The sequence below is a fragment of the Bufo bufo genome, chromosome 6 (assembly GCF_905171765.1).
Source record: "Bufo bufo chromosome 6, aBufBuf1.1, whole genome shotgun sequence".
In the NCBI taxonomy this organism is placed as follows: Eukaryota; Metazoa; Chordata; class Amphibia; order Anura; family Bufonidae; genus Bufo; species Bufo bufo.
In genome coordinates, this window is record NC_053394.1 from 72,333,715 (window position 1) to 72,353,074 (window position 19,360).

The following is a 19,360-nucleotide window of genomic DNA, read 5'->3' on the forward strand; positions in this document are numbered from 1 at the left end:
GAGTCTGACCTGCAGGCAGCATGTTATAGCGCAGGAGGAGCTGAGCTGACTGATAGTGTTATGGGAAAAGGTTCAAAATAACTTGTTTTATTCATATACATTCCTGCTCCTTCTGGGCTTTTGAAGTCCAGGAGAAGGTCCTATCGGTGATTGACACCCTTCCCTCTATGACTGTGTATACAGAGAGAGCTGTCAATCACTGATAGGACCGCCTCCTGGACTTCAAAGCCCAGAATGACAGTGAATGTAAATGAATAAAATACAAGTCCTCAGGATAGCTCATCAGTATCTGATCGGTGGGGGTCTGACGGCCTGCATCCCGGCCTTCTCACAGCAGACCAAACACAGCACTGTACATTGTGTTGTGGCTGTCCTTGGTATTGTCCCCAGCGCAATTCACTTCAATGTGTCGTTACTGGTCTGGGAAAAGCAGAGAGAAGGCCGTGGTGCTACTGCGAGCGCCTCTGCCTTTCCAAACACCTGATCAGCGGGGATCCTGGGTGTCGAACCCCCACCGATCAGAGAGGTCATCAGTATTAAAGTCTCGGGAAAACCCCTTTAAGGGCAGTGCTGGAGCTGTGGTAGAGAAAGGAGAAGTGCATCATGGGTTTGGTTGGATACAGGAACAGGAAGTGCTACATACAGGAGGGAAATAATCCAGAGGGATCAGTTTACATGGTGAAAACGGGTCAGGATTGAAAAAATAAAGCACGGGGAAGATGTACAACTATAAATATAAGGAGAATATCTGTTGCACTATAGTAATAGAACTGAAATAAAGTGGCCTAAATGGGAGGAAATGCTCAAAAACCCCAAACACTGTGGCGTGTTTATAATCGGGGGAGCCATTCCTCAGTTCTTAACATCAGCCTGAGGGATCAGCCAGTGTCGTCGGTTGCATATCATTGTGGTGCACCTTTCGCAGTGATTTATGCACCATAGTAATCCCAGAAAACAAATGGGTACAGTCATAATGTATTGTCTCCCTTTTTACATTATAGGTTCTAAGTGTGGATCCATCAGCCAAGAAATTGATCTTGACCAGGAAAAAAATTATGATCAACTCACCGTTGCCTATCCTGACCACCTACCACGAGGCTACACCTGGTCTGGTCACTCATGGCTTTATTTGGACAATAAAAGATTTTGGGTGCATTGTCAAGTTTTACAACAATGTTCAAGGGCTGGCGCCGGTTCGGGAGCTGAGCTCTGCATTCATTTCCTCACCAGAAGAAGTTTTCTATAAAGGACAGGTAACGTTTCCGTCATCAAAACCTAAACTGTGATGTCACCAGCTGATTGATATACAGACCTAATATAACACGTCGTCCTTGGCTTCTGGTCAATACTTTCATTTGGGAGCAGTTCTATGTCGCCATATTTATAGCCGTTCCGTGTTCAGGTAGCCATACACCTTGGTTCATTCGGCTTACAGCTATTCTCCCTGGTAGACATGCATGCTTGGCTGACTGTTCACGTGCCCTTGAAGAGGTGGTTTAAAAGCCACTAGCGGCCTCATCTGGCGGCAGCTTATCTCCAACGTGAGCTAAGGATCAGGAGTGTTGAAATCAAACTTGCCTGATCCTTTTTTTTCTGCAACATCTGCCATTGGGGGGGGTTGGGGTACCCTCATACAAAAGATGGTTGCTGGTCCCACCAAAATTGTTGAGTTCCACTGAAATTCATCTCCTATGTATGGCCAGCTTTTGAAAATAATATCCTGTAACCGTCCCTGAAAAGAAAGGATTTTTCAAATTGACATAAAAAGCGTATTTGTAATTCGGGCAGGAGTTCCTGGATGGGAAAGGATGGGGCTATAAATTTTTCCACGGTTTGGGATGTTTTTTGAGGCAAAAATCCAGGATATAAATGAATGTAAGTTGTCCTTTCCCATCAAGCTGTACAGAGTACTGTTCCATTTTTCTTCTTTATGGCTGTTGCTGGGGAAGCTGGTTGACAACCAGTATGGCTGCACAGCCGCTGGAATGGTTGGTAGCCCGCTAGGTTGGGATTCATATGGGTTTGCACCCAGCGATGCATATAACTTAATACAACTTCATAGATCAGGACATCTGCTATGCTGGCGATGGATTCGAGATATGTATCAACCATGAGAGCGAAAATAACGTTGGAGATTTCAATAGCAGGAACGCCAAACGTTTTTCAAACACCTGATGTAGGAGAGGTCCGTCCATTCCTTATCAAATATTACCCGCTGGGTAGAATTACTCTTAAATGAGCAGTAAATTTAGAAATGATTTGTGCCAGTAAGGGCTCATGCACTCGACCATATGTACACGGATCGGCAAAATACAGAATGCACATGGACGTCATTCGTATTTTTTGTGGAACGGAGCAGCTGGCCACTAAGGCCCCTTGCAGGCGAGCGTGCCCGGATGCATTGCAAATGCGTTCAGTGAAAAAATGTGTGATTTCGCACGCAAGTTCATTCAGTTTTGCCTGCGAACGCGTTAAGTTCAGTTTTTATCGCGCGGGTGCAATGCGATTTAATGCGTTTTTCACGTGCGTGATAAAAAACGGAAGGTATACAAACAACATCTCTTAGCAACCATCCGTGAAAAAACGCATCGCGTCTGCACTTGCATTTTCAGGCAGCCCCATTCACTTCTATGGGGCCAGCGTTGCGTGAAAATTGCAGAATTTAGAACATGCTGCGATTTTCATGTAACGCACAAGTGATGCGTGAAAAACAATGCTCATGTACACGGCTCCATTGAAATGAATGGGTCTGGATTCAGTGCATCACGCATTGCACCCGCCCGGAATACTCGCTCGTGTGAAAGGGGCCTAAAAGAACAGCACTATCCTTGTCCGTGATGCGGACACTAATATGACCTGTTCTATTTTTTTAGAAGAAAACATAATTTGCGCCAAAACATACGAACATTACAAATCGAAAGTGGTGATTTATTTTCACCTCCTATATCAAAAAGCGCATGCCTCTTTTAAAGTGTGACTTTTTAAAATATAAATCAGATTATTCGCCTATTTCTCTCTATTTGCGACATTTTAAGGCTACTTTCACACTTGCGTTCGGGGCTCCGCTTGTGAGTTCCGTTTGAAGGCTCTCACAAGCGGCCCCGAACGGATCCGTACAGCCCTAATGCATTCTGAGTGGATGAGGATCCGCTCAGAATGCATCAGTTTGGCACCGTTTGTCCTCCGCTCCGCTCAGCAGGCGGACCCCTGAACGCAGCTTGCAGCGTTCAGGTGTCCGCCTGGCCGTGCGGAGGCAAACGGATCCGTCCAGACTTACAATGTAAGTCAATGGGGACGGATCCGTTTGAAGTTGACACAATATGGCTCCATTTTCAAACGGATCCGTCCCCCATTGACTTTCAATGTAAAGTCCAAACGGATCCGTTTGCATTATCATGAACAAAAAAAAAAAATATATATTATTTTTTATTTTTTATTTTTTTTCATGGTAATGCAAACGGATCCGTTCTGAACGGATCTAAGCGTTTGCATTATAGGTGCGGATCCATCTGTGCAGATACCAGACGGATCCGCACCAAACGCAGGTGTGAAAGTAGCCTAACACCAACGGGACTAAAATGAAACTTTTTTCAAACCAAAATGCGCCATTTCAGTCACCCCCTGCCACACCACACTTGAGACTTTTGAAGCGCATTTGCGACATTTCCGCTGGTAAATTGCGACTTTTGACTCGTGAAGTTTTTGTTAGTTTTGTTTTTGTCGGATGTCGATTTACTGACAGAACTCTGCTGTTTCGCTCATTTATATTACAAAAAATAATACTCGCCTATCGCTTGTTCCCGTGATTCTTTTCATAAATGCGACTTTTTACACAAAGCACCACCACATAAGCTGGCTTAATTGTCCGCAGCAAATTGAGCCATTTCTGCAGATGAGAGGATGATAAATGGGGCAAAATCTCCACCCGTGTGATAGCCCCGCCCACTTTGACATTTATAACTCATTTCTGGCGTGATGCATTCTTTATGGGGAAAATTCTGGAGAAAACAGTTGATATATTTGGCGCGGATCAAAATGCCATTCTTTTTGGTGCATTTTACTCCATAATTGTAGTGCAACATGCGTAGTAAATGCCCCCCATTGAGTTTGTTGCATTCTTCTCAGTTTTAATTATAATATGAGACCATATAGGATCAGAAGTAGAGGAGGGGGTTAATGGAGGAATTTCTTCTTTTTATATTTTTTTTTTTGTTGCATTATCACTCTTAGGCCTCATGCACACTAACGTATTTTGTTTCCGTGTCCGTTCCGTGTTTTTTTTTTTTTTTTATGGGTCCACAAAAAATGCGGACAGCACACTGTGTGCTATCCACATCCATATGTCCATTCCATAGCCCCTCAAAAAAAAAATATAACATGTTCTATTCTTGTCCATTTTAGGCATTGTTACAATGGATCCGCAGAAAAAAAAACTGATGGCATACAGATGTCATCTGTTTTTATTTGCGGACCGCAAAACACATACGGTTGTGTGCATGTAGCCTTTAAAGGGGTCGTGCCACCATTGAATTTTGTTTTAATATAATTGAGCATTTTTTCTGTAAAAAATAAAAATGCTACATCATTATAATAGTGCCCCCTAGTGCTTAATCTGTATAGTAATGTGCGCGTCCATCTACCAAGGTGGTCGCACATGCTCAGTCCCATCCTTCAGCTGCCATCAGTCCTCCCTGCTGTTAGAAGCTGTGACAAATACAGGGAAAGGGCGACGGCAGATTCTAAGCTGCCAGAATCTCGCAGAGCAATCAATAGGGAGATCTCTGGAGCCATGTGAGGGCTGGTTCTAGCTTTGATAGAAAGATGTGCCGTGTATTGTATGTCTAGTCTTCCTTTTTTTTACATGAATCATGGCACAACCCCTTTAAGTGTTCCTTTAAGGGCGCAGACTTCCTCTGCAGTGTTGTGGTGTGAGATAACAGAAGGTCTTACGTGGCAGATATGTGTTGTTGTATATGACCGGTGGTGTTTCACAATTTGCAGGTGGTTAAAGTAAGAGTATTGGAGTGTAATCCTGAGAAAGAGACTCTTCTGCTGTCCTTCAAGATCTTATCCGAAGAGGAGACTGCAGTCAAGAAAACCAAGTCTTCCAAAACCTGTGCATATGGGAAGGTATTCATGGACCGTATTATTGATATCTCATAGAATATGCATTTAGTGGCCCCTGCATGTGATGGGGGTGTTCATCTAAACCGCAGGGAAGACAGTGGGGTAAAAATCTGACTCCATAACGTCTAGAAAACAGGTGCTTAAAGTGTAGCACAGCAATCTACAATGTTTCCACATCTCAAGTAAAATTTCCACCATCTCCATAACTTCTGTCACTTGTAATCAAGCTATGGAAACCGTATAGAACAGCTCGTCCAGTTGTTTCCGTCCTTCTGACCACCTCGCATGCAGGCAAGAGGGGATGCCCTTTCTAGAGATAGGTGGATATGCCATAAATGTTTGAGATCGATATACCGCTTTGAAACCTTTACGGCACACTCTATACAATATTCCCTTTCTGTATGTTACTTATAGATGGACTGAACTGGGATTCATTGTTTTTCTTCTCTTTACCAGATTGTTGATGTGAGAATTGTAAGTAAGGCAGATGAGGGGCTCGATGTGCTGATTCTGCCTGAGGAAAGTCCTGCGTTTCTTCCTAAGGCTCATCTTTCTGATCACATCGCCATTAGTGAGCTCTTGTGGCACAGTTTGAAGGAGGGTGATCCCCTCGCTGGAGTAATGGTCCTGAGCCTGTCCAAAGGCAGAACGGTATCCTTTTTATCTCTCTGCCCTGATATAGTCCTTTTCAATCACCATATTCTCACTTTACATATTTTGCATTTGTAATTAGTAACTTAAGTTCCACCTGACGATAGTATTTCTTAATGTCTCCAAACACTTTGGCCCCTTTCAGACGAGGGAGTTCCACACTCCAGATTTGCAGCGCGAGTACGCAGCAGCTCCCGTCCTGACCTCCCAGGCGGGGTCACATAACATTATATTAATTTATGATGCTATGTAACTCTAACAGTTCTGGATTGTATTGGATAGCACTGACAGCATTATGTTAGTAGGACAGAGGCACAAAACAGTTCTTAACCAGTATTTCAAGTTCTGGACATCAACGACCTGTCCTCCCAGATGGGTCGCAAACACGCACCAAGCCAGAAACACATTAACAAAGCAACCAACCCCCTTGCCCACACTCTTAGCTGACTTTTATGACAGCTGGGCGTTGGCGCAAAGCCCAGACTGGCATGTGAGATCCGGTGCTTGACCTCACCTTGCTGCACCTAGGAAAATAACTCCCATCTACCAGCAGACCCTTCACTGTGTCACAATATGTAATGCAGATCATTACAAAATCAAGTCATGGGCATGAAAAAGATCATATGCCCCCTTGCACACAACATATGCATCTTTTGTTTTAGGGTCCATTCACACGTCCGCAAAAAAGGACATCGGCGATGTGCGTTCCGCATTTTGGGGACCACACATCGCCGGCACTTATCAGAAAATGCCTATTCTTGTCTGCAATTGCGGACAAGAATAGGATATGTTCTATTTTTTTCGGGATCGGGATTGCGGACCCGGAAGTGCTGCCCTATAGAAATGAATGGGTCCGCAATTCCATTCCGCAAAATGCGGAATGAAATTGCGGACATGTGAATGAACCCTTAATGGGGGAGGGAGACAATAACACTACCATTCCCTTCTGGCAGCAACTTGTCTCCAGCGGGGACAAGTGATCAGACATGTTGATATCCAACATCCCCGATCCTTCTTTGTCTTTATCTCTGCCATCAGGGGATAGTCTACTGACAACATATTGTTGGTCCATCCTGACAAAATCAGAGTTTGGCTGACAATTACCTAACTTGTATGGGCACTTTTACTGTAAAATTGTCAGGTAGGTCTTGAACAATGCCCCTCTCCTAGTCTCCATCCAACCACTACTAGCCCTAAATGGCGACCTCCAACTGGACGACATTCACTACTCTAGAGAACCAGGTCAAAGTCAAAACCAGATACAAAAAACTAAATCGAAAGACCAATGCAGAAACCAGAACACTAGCCAAGGTCAAAGCCAGGAGTCAAATGACCATACCAAAGCAAGAGACAACCCACCGTTGTAATACCAGGCTGGATAAGAACCAAAGGATCCAACGAAAGGGTGCGATAAGAATGCCGGTCCAAAAGGAAGTTTGAGGTCAGGATCCGGAAACACACTGTCAGAAACAAACAGGCTACTGAGGTTTAGAAGACCCAATCACAGTTTAAATAGGCTGCAGGGAAAAGCGTGGGCTTGGCACACCGGCCAGCACCCCACGTGACGTCAGCACACATGTATTTGCTGGGAGAGGGCTTAAATGACGTTACGTTCCTGGGTACTGATAGGCCAGACTGCCCCACCGGCTGGCCTGGCTGCTGTCGTGACAGTGTTGCTGCTCTTGGAGCAGAGCCCGCCAAGGGAGCATGGACCGGTAAGAACGTGATGAAACTGATGTCCCCACTACCGTCCCATTCCCACAGCATAGTGAGTGATGTATGAAATACAGAAAGGTTTCTGCTCCACGTTGTGTCTTTATTAATGTATTTAAATTCTCCTGGTTACTCCTTTACAAGAAGCTTCAGATACTAACCAGAAAAGCTGCCCTGATCTCCTTCATGGAAAAGGAGCCGGTTGTCAATAACGTCTCTAAAGTGACGGTTGGGATGGTGTTCACCGGATTTGTGAAAAATATAATGCCGTATGGTATCTTTGTGGAGTTCCCATATGGATTTGTTGGTCTGGCTCCCAAATCGGTAAGAGACGAGGTTTACACTGTAATTGTATGTTTTGGGGGAAGGGGGTTTCAATGTGCTTTTGTGCTTTTTTATTTTTATTTTGGGAAAATGTGATTTCTCGCCCAATTTCCTTTGGGGACACAGAAGACCTTGGGTATAGCTCATCTCCATAGGAGGCGTGACACTAAGTGAAGACTGTTAAGCCCCTCCTCCACAGCTATACCCTCAGCCTGGAGAGAGAGACTGCCAGTTTTTGCTTAGTGTTCAAGGAGGCAAGACACTCCCTGCTCTGCAGGGCTGGTTTCTCCTTGTTTAAATTTTGATTTTTACTTTTTTTCTTCTTTTTGTTCCAGATCAGGGACAACAGAGACGCACTAGACCTCTCTGTTCTCCCGGGGTTGAGCTGCGCCAGTGCCGGTCACCCGCACTGCTGCCTCCCCCACAGAAGGCAAGGTGGATCAGGGCAGCCTAGCTCCCCTACATCCCGCCAGCGCAAGGGTCGCCCGCACGCCAAGTCCCTCTTCCAGCGTCCTGCCACTACGGTGCCAGTAGCTGAAGGGGCGACCCTGCTGGAATGGACCGAGGGTAAAGACGACTATGGTGAGAGAGTGGCTTCTCCAGCCCTACGTCCCCCACCCTGGTCTCCTGCGTGCCTGACCCCCATACTGGGCCTCTGGACCCTTCTGTCACTGCTGGACCTAGGCTGGCCCCTGGGGTGCCGCAGGGCGACAATCTACTCCCTGCTACCTCTCCTCCCTTTCTGGCCTTCATGGGACATTGCAGCTCCCACGCTAGCTGCAGAATGCTGCGAATAGGTTCAGCCACATCGCCTCCCATCACCTATCGGCGTCCCTCCTGGGAACGCTGTACTCTCATCCGCACGGGCACCCGGTCTCGGGGTCCCCCCATCCCCTTACCGATGCGCTGCTCTGGGCCGGGGGCCTGTTCCTGACGGCAGTGGCGTAGATTTTGCAGGCTTCCCGGCCTGCTGGGCCGCACCTCCGGCGCTCCTTCCCGGCCCCCGACTGTTCTGGCCTGCGGGGTGGACTCCCGCGGCCGGCATTTGGCTTGAGCACGATGCTCCAACGATTCCGGTCGGCCGGGCGCCGCAAATTTTGGCCTAGGCTTCGGCCTACTGGGCCGCATTCCGGCGCTCCACCCGGGCCCCTGACTCTCCGGTCCGCGGGGTGGGCTCCCGAGGCCGGTATGTACAAGCAGTCCACTCCGGTTTCCTGTGCGGCCCGGTCAGCCGGGTGCCGCAAAAAATTTAGGCCACGGCCTACTAGGCCGCAAAATTCCGGCCTCTGTAGAAGGGGGCGGGAACTTCTCCAGGCGCGAGTTCTTCCCGCCTGGAGGTTTCCCCGCCCCCAGGGGATCGCGGCGGCGCCGCCTCCTCCCCCCTCCCCAGGTCGGATGTCTGTTAACCCTTCGGGTACCGGCGGCACCCGATGGGCCTGTATGGCTGGACCCCCCCCTGTTTTTCCCTGCTTCTCTAAGATGCTGTGCACCTGTATGGTGGCCCCCCTTTCTGCCTCAGAGAGGGCTGTGTTATTTAAAAATAAATAAAATAGATAACTAACGGATTTCTTGTGAGCTGCGCAGGACGCTGCAGCCTTATCTCAGTAGTGCTGCCTGTATGCATGCTCCTTCCATAGGCGGCATGGTGTCGCACTCCCCGGCTGGTGCATGTTTCCCTTCTAAGTGGTTCTTGCCCTCTCCGGGATACAGCGCTGGCCAAGTGCATGCGGCCCCTTTTTTTTCTGTAGGCAGAATTCGTCACCCTCCAGCTATGGTGCCTGCCATGTGCATGACAACCCCCTTCTTAGGCGGAATACTGCACTCTCACCGGATACGATGCTGGCCATGTGCACGAGAACGCTGCACTCACTGGATTCGCTGCAGGTCATGTGCACAACCCCCTTCTATAGGCGGAATGCTGCACTCACTGGATTCGCTGCCGGTCTTGTGCATGTCCTCCTTCCATAGGTGGAATCTGTACTCTCACCAGATACGGTGCTGGTCTGGTGCACGACCCCCTCCCATAGGGGAACGCTGCACTTTCACTGGATTCGCTGCCGGCCATGTGCGTGATCCCCTTCCATAGGCGAAACGCTGCACTCACTGGATTTGATACCGGCCATGTGCATGACCCCCTTCCTTAGGCGGAATACTACACTTCATCGGATATGGTGCTGGGCATGTGCACGACCTCCTTCCATAGGGAAAAGCTGCACTCACACTGGATTCGTTGCCGGCCATAAGGCATGACTCCTTTTCGTAGGCAAAATTCTGCACTCTCACTGGGTTTGCTGCCGGCCATGTGCATGACCCCTTTCCATAGGCGGTATGCTGCATTCTCATTGGATTCGCTGCCGGCCTTGGGCATGCCTTCTTCCCTCAGGCGCCATGCATACACCCTTACTGACTGGGGTCGTTCTCTCACCGGTAAGTTGCTGGCCATGTGCATGACCCCCTTCCATGGTGGGGTGCTTGCAACTCACTGAATCCGCTGCCGGCCATATACATGTTCCCCCTTCCGTGGGCGGGTACTGCACTCTCACTGGATTCGCTGCCGGCCATGGGCATGTCTCCTTTCCTCAGGCAACATACACACACTCTCATTGACTGTGTTGTTCTCTCGCCAGTACGCTGCTGGCCAGGTGCATGACCCCCATCCATGGCGGGGTGCTCGCATTTTCCCCTGTTGCAATACTGGCCATGGGCATGGCTCCCCCTTCTGGGCAGCATACTGCACTCTCACCAGATAGGTTGCTGGCCTCTAAGATGGGTGGAGTGCTTGCGCTCCCATTGGATACGGTGCTGGCCTTGTGCGTGACCACCCCTCATTCATGGGTGGAATTTTGTACGCTCACAGGACTCACGACTGTCCTTGTATATGCTGTGCTGGACTTGTACATGTCCCCATTCATTGGCGGAGTAGTTGTACTCTCACGAAATTCGGTGTTTGGTGGATTATTGCACACTCACTTAATGCTAGGATAACCCTGTGCATGTCCCCATTTCACTAGGTGGACGTCCTGCTGGATGCTGTGTGGCCATGTGCATGGCCCTCTTCTGGGCGGAATATGGTATGTCCTACTTCTCTGAAGTAGGTACTGGTCTTGGGCATCACCCCCTTGTGGGGCGGGCTTTGCACGCTTGCTGTCTGCAATGTTTGCCAAGTACATTTCCCTCTCTTCTGGGCGGACTGCTTGCGTTCCATCGCATGCCATACTAGTCTTGTGCATATCCCCCTTTCCGGTTGCACTTTGCACTTCCGTGGATTCTGTGGCTGGCCCTCTTCGCTGAGTGACTATTTTGCAGTGAGCGGACGCTCTTGTGCGCTCTGTGCGTTGTTGGGCCGTGTATGCCTTCTCCTTCCGTAGGTGGGTTGGCTTTCTCACTGCTTATGGGGCTGCTCGTACGTATGCCTCCATTCTTCCTGCGACATACCGTTTTTCTCTTGGGATACGATGATTGCCGCAAGCCTGGCACTCTTCTCTGAAGAGATCTTTCTGTTCACCTGACCTGGACGGGCTCTATTTGCTCTCTACTGCAGCGAGCTGGGTGGTATCCATTCTCTTTTCGGAATGTATATTGCGTTTCCGTTGTGACGGTATCCACCATGTTCGTTGGCCCTTCCGCCTGGGGAGTGTTCGTGGTTCCTAGATGCGTACCCATTAGTTCCCCTGTGGCATTGCTTCCCTGCGCAAGCGGTCACATGGTCGAGAGTGCTGTCTCCAGCGTCCCTCGTAGTCTACGTTGGCTCTGGTGGGATTACGGTTCCCTCGCCTATTGCCATTCCTCCTCTTTGGATGCATTTTGGTATGAGTCCTTCCTGTTGGCACCCTCTGTGCTTCAGTTTGTTTTGCTACCAGGTTCGAGCCGCTCTTCTCGAGCAGGTCGCCCAACTTCTCTTGGGTGCTCCGATTACCCAGGTCCCAAGGACCTCCACCTTCGGTTCATTAGGGTTATTCGCCTTCTGCGAATTGGTGAGCCGGACGTCTCGGAGTAGTGGAGTTCTGCTTTTGAGCGGTCCTATGGCTTCCCTGTTGCCCACTCCTCCTTTCGGTTGGAGGGTGTCATCCGGTCTCTGTCTCGACTGTTTTTTCTCGCCGGCTCTGTTTTGGCTTCCGCTGGGACAGATTTACTCCGATGTGGCTTCTGCCCCGGCTAGGCTTCAGGGGCTGTTCCTTCACTGCCCTCCCCTCTGGGGAGAACATGGTTGTCCACATGGATGGTTCCGGTGTTCCTTATTGCCTCGTACTGTCTCCATTGTTCACACTGGCTGTACTAGCTGTGTGCCTATTTACCGGGTTTGCCGCATTCTGTCCTCCCGCTGGGTGCAGATTACTTTTTCCATTCTGGGCAATGGTCCTGCTGTGGACTTACCTTCTCGGTAACTTGGCGGGACTACTTCTTCTGTCAAGATTATCCTTAAAGCCCCCACACCGGTACTGTAGAACACCTTACTGTGGTGGCTACAACGACAGGGACTTTAGCCTGACTTGTCCTGGCGTCTGTTGGATGCTGGCCGGGCCCTTTTCGGTTCCTTCCGTTTGTCCTTCTGCTCCCCCACTCCGTGTGGATACGGGACGACGTTGCTCGGGGGCCGACGGGACCAGTTTTACCAACCTTTTTGCCCGTGTCACTGATCTGCGCCTACTCGCATTGGGTTTTCTCCCGCCTGCCCAGACGAGTCCAGCGAGCACACTAGTGTTCGCTCCCGGCCGTGCTTCGTCCAGGTTCTGTTGTCTGACTTAGGATCTTACCTGGGGTTCTTTAGGAAGCTGGGCATTCCCCCACTCTTCCTTCCTCTTCCAGCATTCCCTGGCCGTGGAGTGGCTCTTTGGTTCCTCTGTACCGTCCCCCGGTACCGCCCTGGGAACTACATACTGAGCTCTTGGCGCCTCACTTTTTCCCTTGGAGCGTTACAGAAGTTCTCTCTCTCTACTCCTTCTGTCCTGTACGGTTGTGTTTCTGTAGCCATCGTGTCTCTGCAGTTTTTTTTTTTTTTTTTTAGTTTTTTTTTTAAGCGTTTAACAATTTAAACATCATGTCCACAGAACTGTGTTGGGTAGATACCCATTATCACATAGTATGGCTCATGAGAAAATATGAGTTAGACATATCTGAATGGACATGTGAAATCTCAGTAACATATAGACAGACAAGACATTGGACAGGGGAGTAGGGGGAGGGAAAGGAAGGGGAAAGGGTACAATTCTACTAAAGCGGTTAGACCTGCGCATCACGAAATGCGGCTGAAGAGCGAAAGGCTTCCCAGGGGCCCCAAGTCTGCACAAATCGTGTGATGTCTGCGGGTGTAGTACTAATGAGATCCTCCAACCTCTGATATAAGGCAATTTCGTCAAACCACTCCTCAGACGAAGGGGGAGAAGGGGATTTCCAATGCCTGGGGATCACCGCCTTCGCTGCCTGAACCATGTATTTTAGAAGGGATTTCTTATATGCTGGGACATTCAGGACACTATCAAAGAGTAGGAGAGCTTCTGGGGAGTTTTGGATAGGGATACCCGTGACCTCTTTAATAATTTTATGAACGAAATTCCAGAAGGGCCTTAAGCCGCTGCAGTTCCACCACACATGAATCATCGTGCCTTCCTCTGTAAGACATCTCCAACAACGGTCCGATACCGTCGGGAACCATCTATGAAGTAGCGCAGGTACCCTGTACCATCTAGATATAATTTTGTAGCTCGTTTCCTGAGCTTTGGCCGAGATCGTAGATTTATGTGCTAGAAGGAAGCATCTGTTCCACTGGGCTGGGGTATAATGATCCCCCAAATCCCGCTCCCAGGCTTGACAATATGGAGGAAGGCACGAGGATCGCTGATGTATCAGAAGTTTGTATACTGAGGATATGGGGTGTAAGATCGCTGAGGATGAGACACACATCCTTTCAAACTCAGTGAGTTTCCTGGCCAGAGTGTGAGTTCTGCTTAGAGAGGTGTGAAAATGTTGGAGCTGCAGGTATTCAAAGGAATTGCGGGTTAGTGGAGCCTCTAAAATCTGGGGCAAGGGTTTTAGTGCAGGGCCAGAGAGAACGTGATAGAACCTGATCGGTCGGGATCTTGAGCTTTGAAGAAAGTGTTTGGAAGAGTGCCCTGGAGGGAATCTAGGGTGGTCAGTGACTGGCACCAGAGGGCCTTTTGGGTCAATCAATGAGGTCGCACGACTAATGGATGCTAAAGTTGCAAAGGTATGATGAGCAGAGAAGGACAAGTGTGACGACGTCTGGCTTGAAGAGCCCATTAACCATGGGAGGGTTGATACCGCACACGTTGAAGTGTCTTTGGTCATTTGTACCCACGCCTTGGGCGATTCAGCACATGTCAGGTCCAACAGTCGGGCATATGCTGCAGAATGATAATACAGTCTGCAATCTGGCAGACCCACCCCTCCCGTTTCTTTGGTGCGGGTCATTATCTCCCATTTGATTCGTGGTCGGCCAGGAGCCCATACAAATTGTGTGAAGCACCTACGGAGTTGGGACCAGAAGGTGGACGGTATGCGGATGGGAATAGTTTGTAGAAGGTACAGTAGTTTTGGTAAAAGGGTCATTTTTACTATACTAATCCTTCCAAACCAAGAAAAGTCTCGCTTACGCCAACCATCTAAATCTTTTTGAAACTGCACGAGGAGTGGGGTAAAGTTCAATTTATGAAGACATGAGAGGTCTGCTGTCATTTTGATCCCCAAATATGTTATGCCTTTGGGTGGCCAGGTGAAGGGAAAGGAAGCCTTAAGAGCAGGAGCCAGATCGCTCGGTAAAGAGACATCCAGGGCCTCTGACTTGGACATATTAATTTTAAAATTGGACCAGGTACCAAATTGAGCTATTTCCCGAAGTACGGACGGCAAAGATATACGTGGGTTGGTTATGTAGAGAAGGAGATCGTCCGCAAACGCCGCGCATTTATACTCTCGTGATCCGATCTTTAACCCTGTTATGTCTGGATTGGCCCGAATAGAAGCTAACAGATGTTCCATAACCAGGACGTATAGTAAGGGGGATAGTGGACATCCCTGTCGTGTCCCATTGTGGATTGGGAAGGGGGGGGGAAAGGGCACCATTTATTTTGACTCTAGCGGTAGGATGTTGGTACAGTGTCAGGATCTTTGACAGGAATATTGGGCCCAGACCTATATGTGAAAGGGTCTCGTGGATGGTACGCCAAGATATCCGGTCAAAGGCCTTTTCTGCGTCTAGGGAAAGTACCATGAGGGGGGTCTTTTTGGACTTGGCATAGTGGATAATGTCCAGGGTTTTAAGAGTGTTGTCCCGGGCCTCCCTCCCCGGCACAAACCCAACCTGATCAGCAGAAACCAGGGAAGGCAGATAAGCGCTCAATCTGTTCGCCATTAATTTGGCAAAGATCTTGAGATCTACATTTAAAAGGGAGATAGGACGATAGCTGGCACACAGGTGCGGGTCCTTTCCTGGCTTCGGGATGACCGTAATGTGTGCCTCTGTGGTCTGCGCCGGGAAGGGGAGCCCAGGAGACACCCCATTGAAAACCCGGAGCATAATAGGGGAAAGATTAGAGGAAAAGGCCTTATAGAACCTAGCCGTGAACCCGTCAGGGCCTGGACTCTTACCACCCGGGAGCGACTTAAGTACCATATGGAGTTCAGTGTCTGTGAATGGAGCCTCCATCGTGGCAGAATCAAGCTCAGAAAGCTTGGGAAGTAAGAGGGGTAGGTCGGGGTGTTTGCCCACTGCTGGAGAGGATGTCTGGGGCAGGTTGTAAAGCTTCGAGTAGAAGGAGTGAAAAGTAGCCGCAATATCAGTGGTTGTGTGGATCAAACGATCCTGGGCATTTTTGATAGCGGGGATATGGGAGGCTGCCAATCTTCCCTTTAGAGCCCTTGCCAACATACGGCCACTTTTGTTCCCGTACTCGTAGAACTTACTCCTGCAAATTTGTACCATACGTTTGTAGGATGCATCTAGGAGGCGCTTAGCTTCCATACGCGCATTCTGGAGATCATGTAAGGTTTGCAGGGTAAGTGCTCGTTTGTGGGCCAGTTCCAGGGATGTGACTTTTTGCAAAGCAAGTTTAAGTGAATGGGCTTTCTCCCTCTTGAGGCGGGAGCCGTGTTTAATGAGTACACCTCGAAGAACACACTTCAAGGCCTCCCATCGGATCGGTATTGGAGTAGAATCCTCCTTATGATCCGCTAAAAAGTTCGTTATACTGCTAGCAAGGTCAGCAGCGCACCCCGCGTCAAGAAGGAGACTCTCGTTCAATCGCCATGTCCACTCCTGTCTAGAGAGGAAGGGCAAATTCAAGGAGCAGTATATGGGGGCATGGTCCGACCAAAGGATATTTCCTATTTGTGTGGAATCAAGCCAAGCTAGGGCCGATTGCTGAATAAGGATATGATCAATACGACTATATGAGCCATGGGGGGCGGAATAAAAGGTGTAATCCTTATCAGAAGGATGTTGGATCCTCCAGGCATCTCTCAGTTGCAGTTGGAGCAGTGCCCGTTTTACCTTTTTAATGGTGGGATATGTGAGGGATGCACGTCCCGTCGAATTGTCAAGTGTTGGGTCAAGTGTCAGATTAAGGTCGCCACATAAGATAACTGTCCCCCTAAGCAACGGTATGACATTATCAATGAGGTTTACAATAAAGAGAGCTTGATTCTGATTAGGGGCATATACATTAAGGAAGGTTAATTCCTGGCCACCAATCAGTAATGTGAGTGCCAGGTATCTTGCATCTGGATCGGCAGTACAAGCTAGCACTTGATAGGGTAAAGACTTGTGGATCGCTATGGCGACTCCTTTGGTCTTATTCACCGCGTTATTTGCTAAGTGCCAGGTGGTGTAGTGTCGATGTCGGATGTTCGGGGCGCTACCCTCCTTAAAATGCGTTTCTTGGAAACAGATAATATGTACCTTTTGGCGATGAAAGTGGTGAAGTACCTGTGCCCGCTTTTCGGGAGTGTTGAGGCCTTTCGCGTTGAATGATGCAATCTTCAGAGACCCCATTGCTACGGGAGGAGGGGGAAAGGGAAAAAACACGAGGAAGGCACGGGGAGACCACTGACAAAAAACAAAAAGAGAAGAACAACAGTTATAAACAAATAAACAGGTGGAGTACCCCGAAAAGGGGTTTTTATGTGACCCAGAGGTCTAAAGAGGCTGTCACCTGGGGCAGATACCCCAAGGGAGAGTCTCCGCTTATTCGGGGGAAAAAGTGTCAGCCAAACAGGAGCTGGCCCCCCACAGCACCAATGGATGCAAGTGAAAACTTATAAGCACCAGCAAAATTGGAGCATAAATACAGATAAAGAAAATGAGCAAACGGCTAAAAACCAATAAGAAACAATCAGTATATTAGATCATTAGTAGTCCCAGGTAGCAAAAGCAGGGATCCCCTCAGGTGGTAAGGGGAGGTGAGGATCTACGACTTGAGTAATCTGGTCCTCTCTGGCGTCGTCCCCTTGAGGCCTGAGCAGAAGAGCTGAGCGCTTTTTCAACAGATAATGGACGTTGTCGCCCCCTCGACTCAGAGGCAGGCGGGAGGAGGGAAGGCCAGAGACCCAATTCAACCGGTGGCAAGTCCAGCTGCTGTAGAAAATGGGAAAGATCTGTGGGGTCCCGCAGGGTGACGACTTGGTCTTTAGGGCCGGCAAATAGAGCAAAAGGAAAGCCCCAGCGGTAAGGGATACCGCGCTCTTTGAGAAGATGTAACAGTGGGCGCAAGGCAGCAGGTTGGGCTAGGGTGTAACGGGATAAGTCCTGCAGCAAGATAAAGGGGACACCGTCGTAGGACAAAGACGACATCTGTCGAGCCCTGAGCAGAATCTGATCTTTGATGGCATAAAAATGAACTCTGCATATGACGTCCCTTGGTTTTGAGGGGTCAGGGTTGGGGGGCCTCAATGCCCTATGGGCTCGGTCAATTTCAATGCTGGAACTTGGCGGACGTCCCAGGAGGTCATTGAAAATTTTTACAATGGTGGGTAAAAGAACCGCCTGCGTTATAGACTCCGGGAGACCTCTGATCCGAATATTATTGCGACGGCTCCTATTTTCGACATCATCCAGATGGTATTGTAAGGCGTGTATCTGTGCATCATGGGCTTGCAGCTTGTCTTTCAATACCTGCATGTCTGCAGATAGGTGATCATGTTCCTGTTGAACAGTGTCCACTTTTGTATCAATCAAGGCCATCTCAGAGCGTACTTGCGTGAATTCTTTTTTACATTCCTGTAAAATGTTAGCTGCAAAACTAGAGAGGTCCGCCTTGGTGGGGAGTGAGCCCATCAGGTTGCGTAAGTCCGCCATAGTAGGTGGCCGGGAGTCCTCATCCGGAAGAGGGACAGGAGACCCAGATCTCTGGGGCAAGGGTGGAGAGCCCCATGAGGCCGGCACTGCAGGGGCAGCCAGTGTCTGTGTGCCCGATGATACGATGCCCTCCTGGCGTGGGTGAGATCCGTCCCACGACGAGCCCGTGGACCAGTGTGGGGAATTTGCTAGGGACGGCTCAGGAGAGTGAGTTAAAGGGGGCTCCCGCAGCATATACGGGGAGGAGGCCGCAGCCTGTGGCGAATCTGAGGCCTTTTTATCATCCTTTTCAGGTTGCCCCCTGTGAGAAGTTTCTCTCTGTGACTGGGGGTACCCCATAAGGCTGGCTGAGGTACCCGACCAAGGGGACCCAGTGGGGGATCTCACTGGTGGGCTAAGTGGAGCTGCAGGAGAGGTGGGGGTTCTAGGGCCCCAGGCGACAGGGTGAGGGGTCACCTGAGAAGTCCCCTGAAGTGGGGGGAACTCTTCCTCACTAACCTGGATCGCCGGGTCGCAGGGAGACATCACTGCGACTGCTAGGCCTCTGTCCTGGGCTGAAGAGGAGGGATCAGCGCGTGCTTCAGAGTCCCCTTCCACCTGGGCATGCATCATCTGGGTCCGGTCGGAGCCACTGCCCAAGGACGGCACCGATGCAGACCTGACTCTCCTTCTATCCGGTGAGTACCGCCGTTGATTCCGGTGCTCAGTCTCAGGCTCAGCTGCTGCTGAGAGCTGAGATTCTCCAGGGCCGGCGGCGCCATCTTGGAAGCGCTTGGCGCGCTCAGTCAGGTCGGGGCCTGGAGTTGCAGGTTGCCGGGCGAAAAGCCTGGAAATGTCCCCCTGTGGAGACGCCCGGGGGGCTACAGAACGAGCCTTGGCTTTCTTGGGTAGTTTGCCCATCTTTAAAGGGCCGCTGGTGGTGGATTATCTCCGGTGCTGTGGAGGAGCTCACAGCCGCACGTCTTCACTCCTGCATAGCTGGCCACGCCCCCCCCTCTGCAGTTTTTTACTTGGACATCTCCGACTCTTGTCGACGCTCGGTCTCTTGTGTTTCCAGGAGGTCCGCGCAAAGGTTGACGACTCCAGGGTGGCTTTCCTCCGCTTTATCAGAATGGCTATTGCTGAGGTTACCGCATCAAGGGCAGGGTTCTGTTTTTGGTGTCACCGTTCATTTCACCAGAGCGGTTGGTGCCTCCGGGGCCGGAGGCATTGGGCTTCGGCCATGCAATTGTGCAG

The 19,360-nt window shown here is 49.6% G+C and overlaps 1 protein-coding gene and 1 long non-coding RNA gene across 3 annotated transcripts in view; one reads left to right on the forward strand and one right to left on the reverse strand.

Annotated features, from left to right (window-relative positions):
* The window catches only part of PDCD11 (programmed cell death 11), a 70,224-nt gene that overhangs the window by 22,646 nt on the left and 28,218 nt on the right, over positions 1–19,360 (forward strand). For both annotated transcript variants that reach the window (XM_040438949.1, XM_040438950.1), the window contains exons 13-16: positions 1,002–1,253; positions 5,002–5,130; positions 5,584–5,778; positions 7,645–7,815. In XM_040438949.1, the coding sequence (XP_040294883.1) occupies positions 1,002–1,253; positions 5,002–5,130; positions 5,584–5,778; positions 7,645–7,815 (747 nt within the window). The remainder of the gene's footprint in view (positions 1–1,001; positions 1,254–5,001; positions 5,131–5,583; positions 5,779–7,644; positions 7,816–19,360) is intronic.
* Positions 56–16,926, reverse strand: LOC121006060. Its single transcript, XR_005780013.1, has 3 exons — positions 16,916–16,926; positions 6,705–6,711; positions 56–220 (listed from the first exon to the last, which is right to left on the reverse strand). It is a non-coding gene; the product is annotated as an uncharacterized LOC121006060 (long non-coding RNA).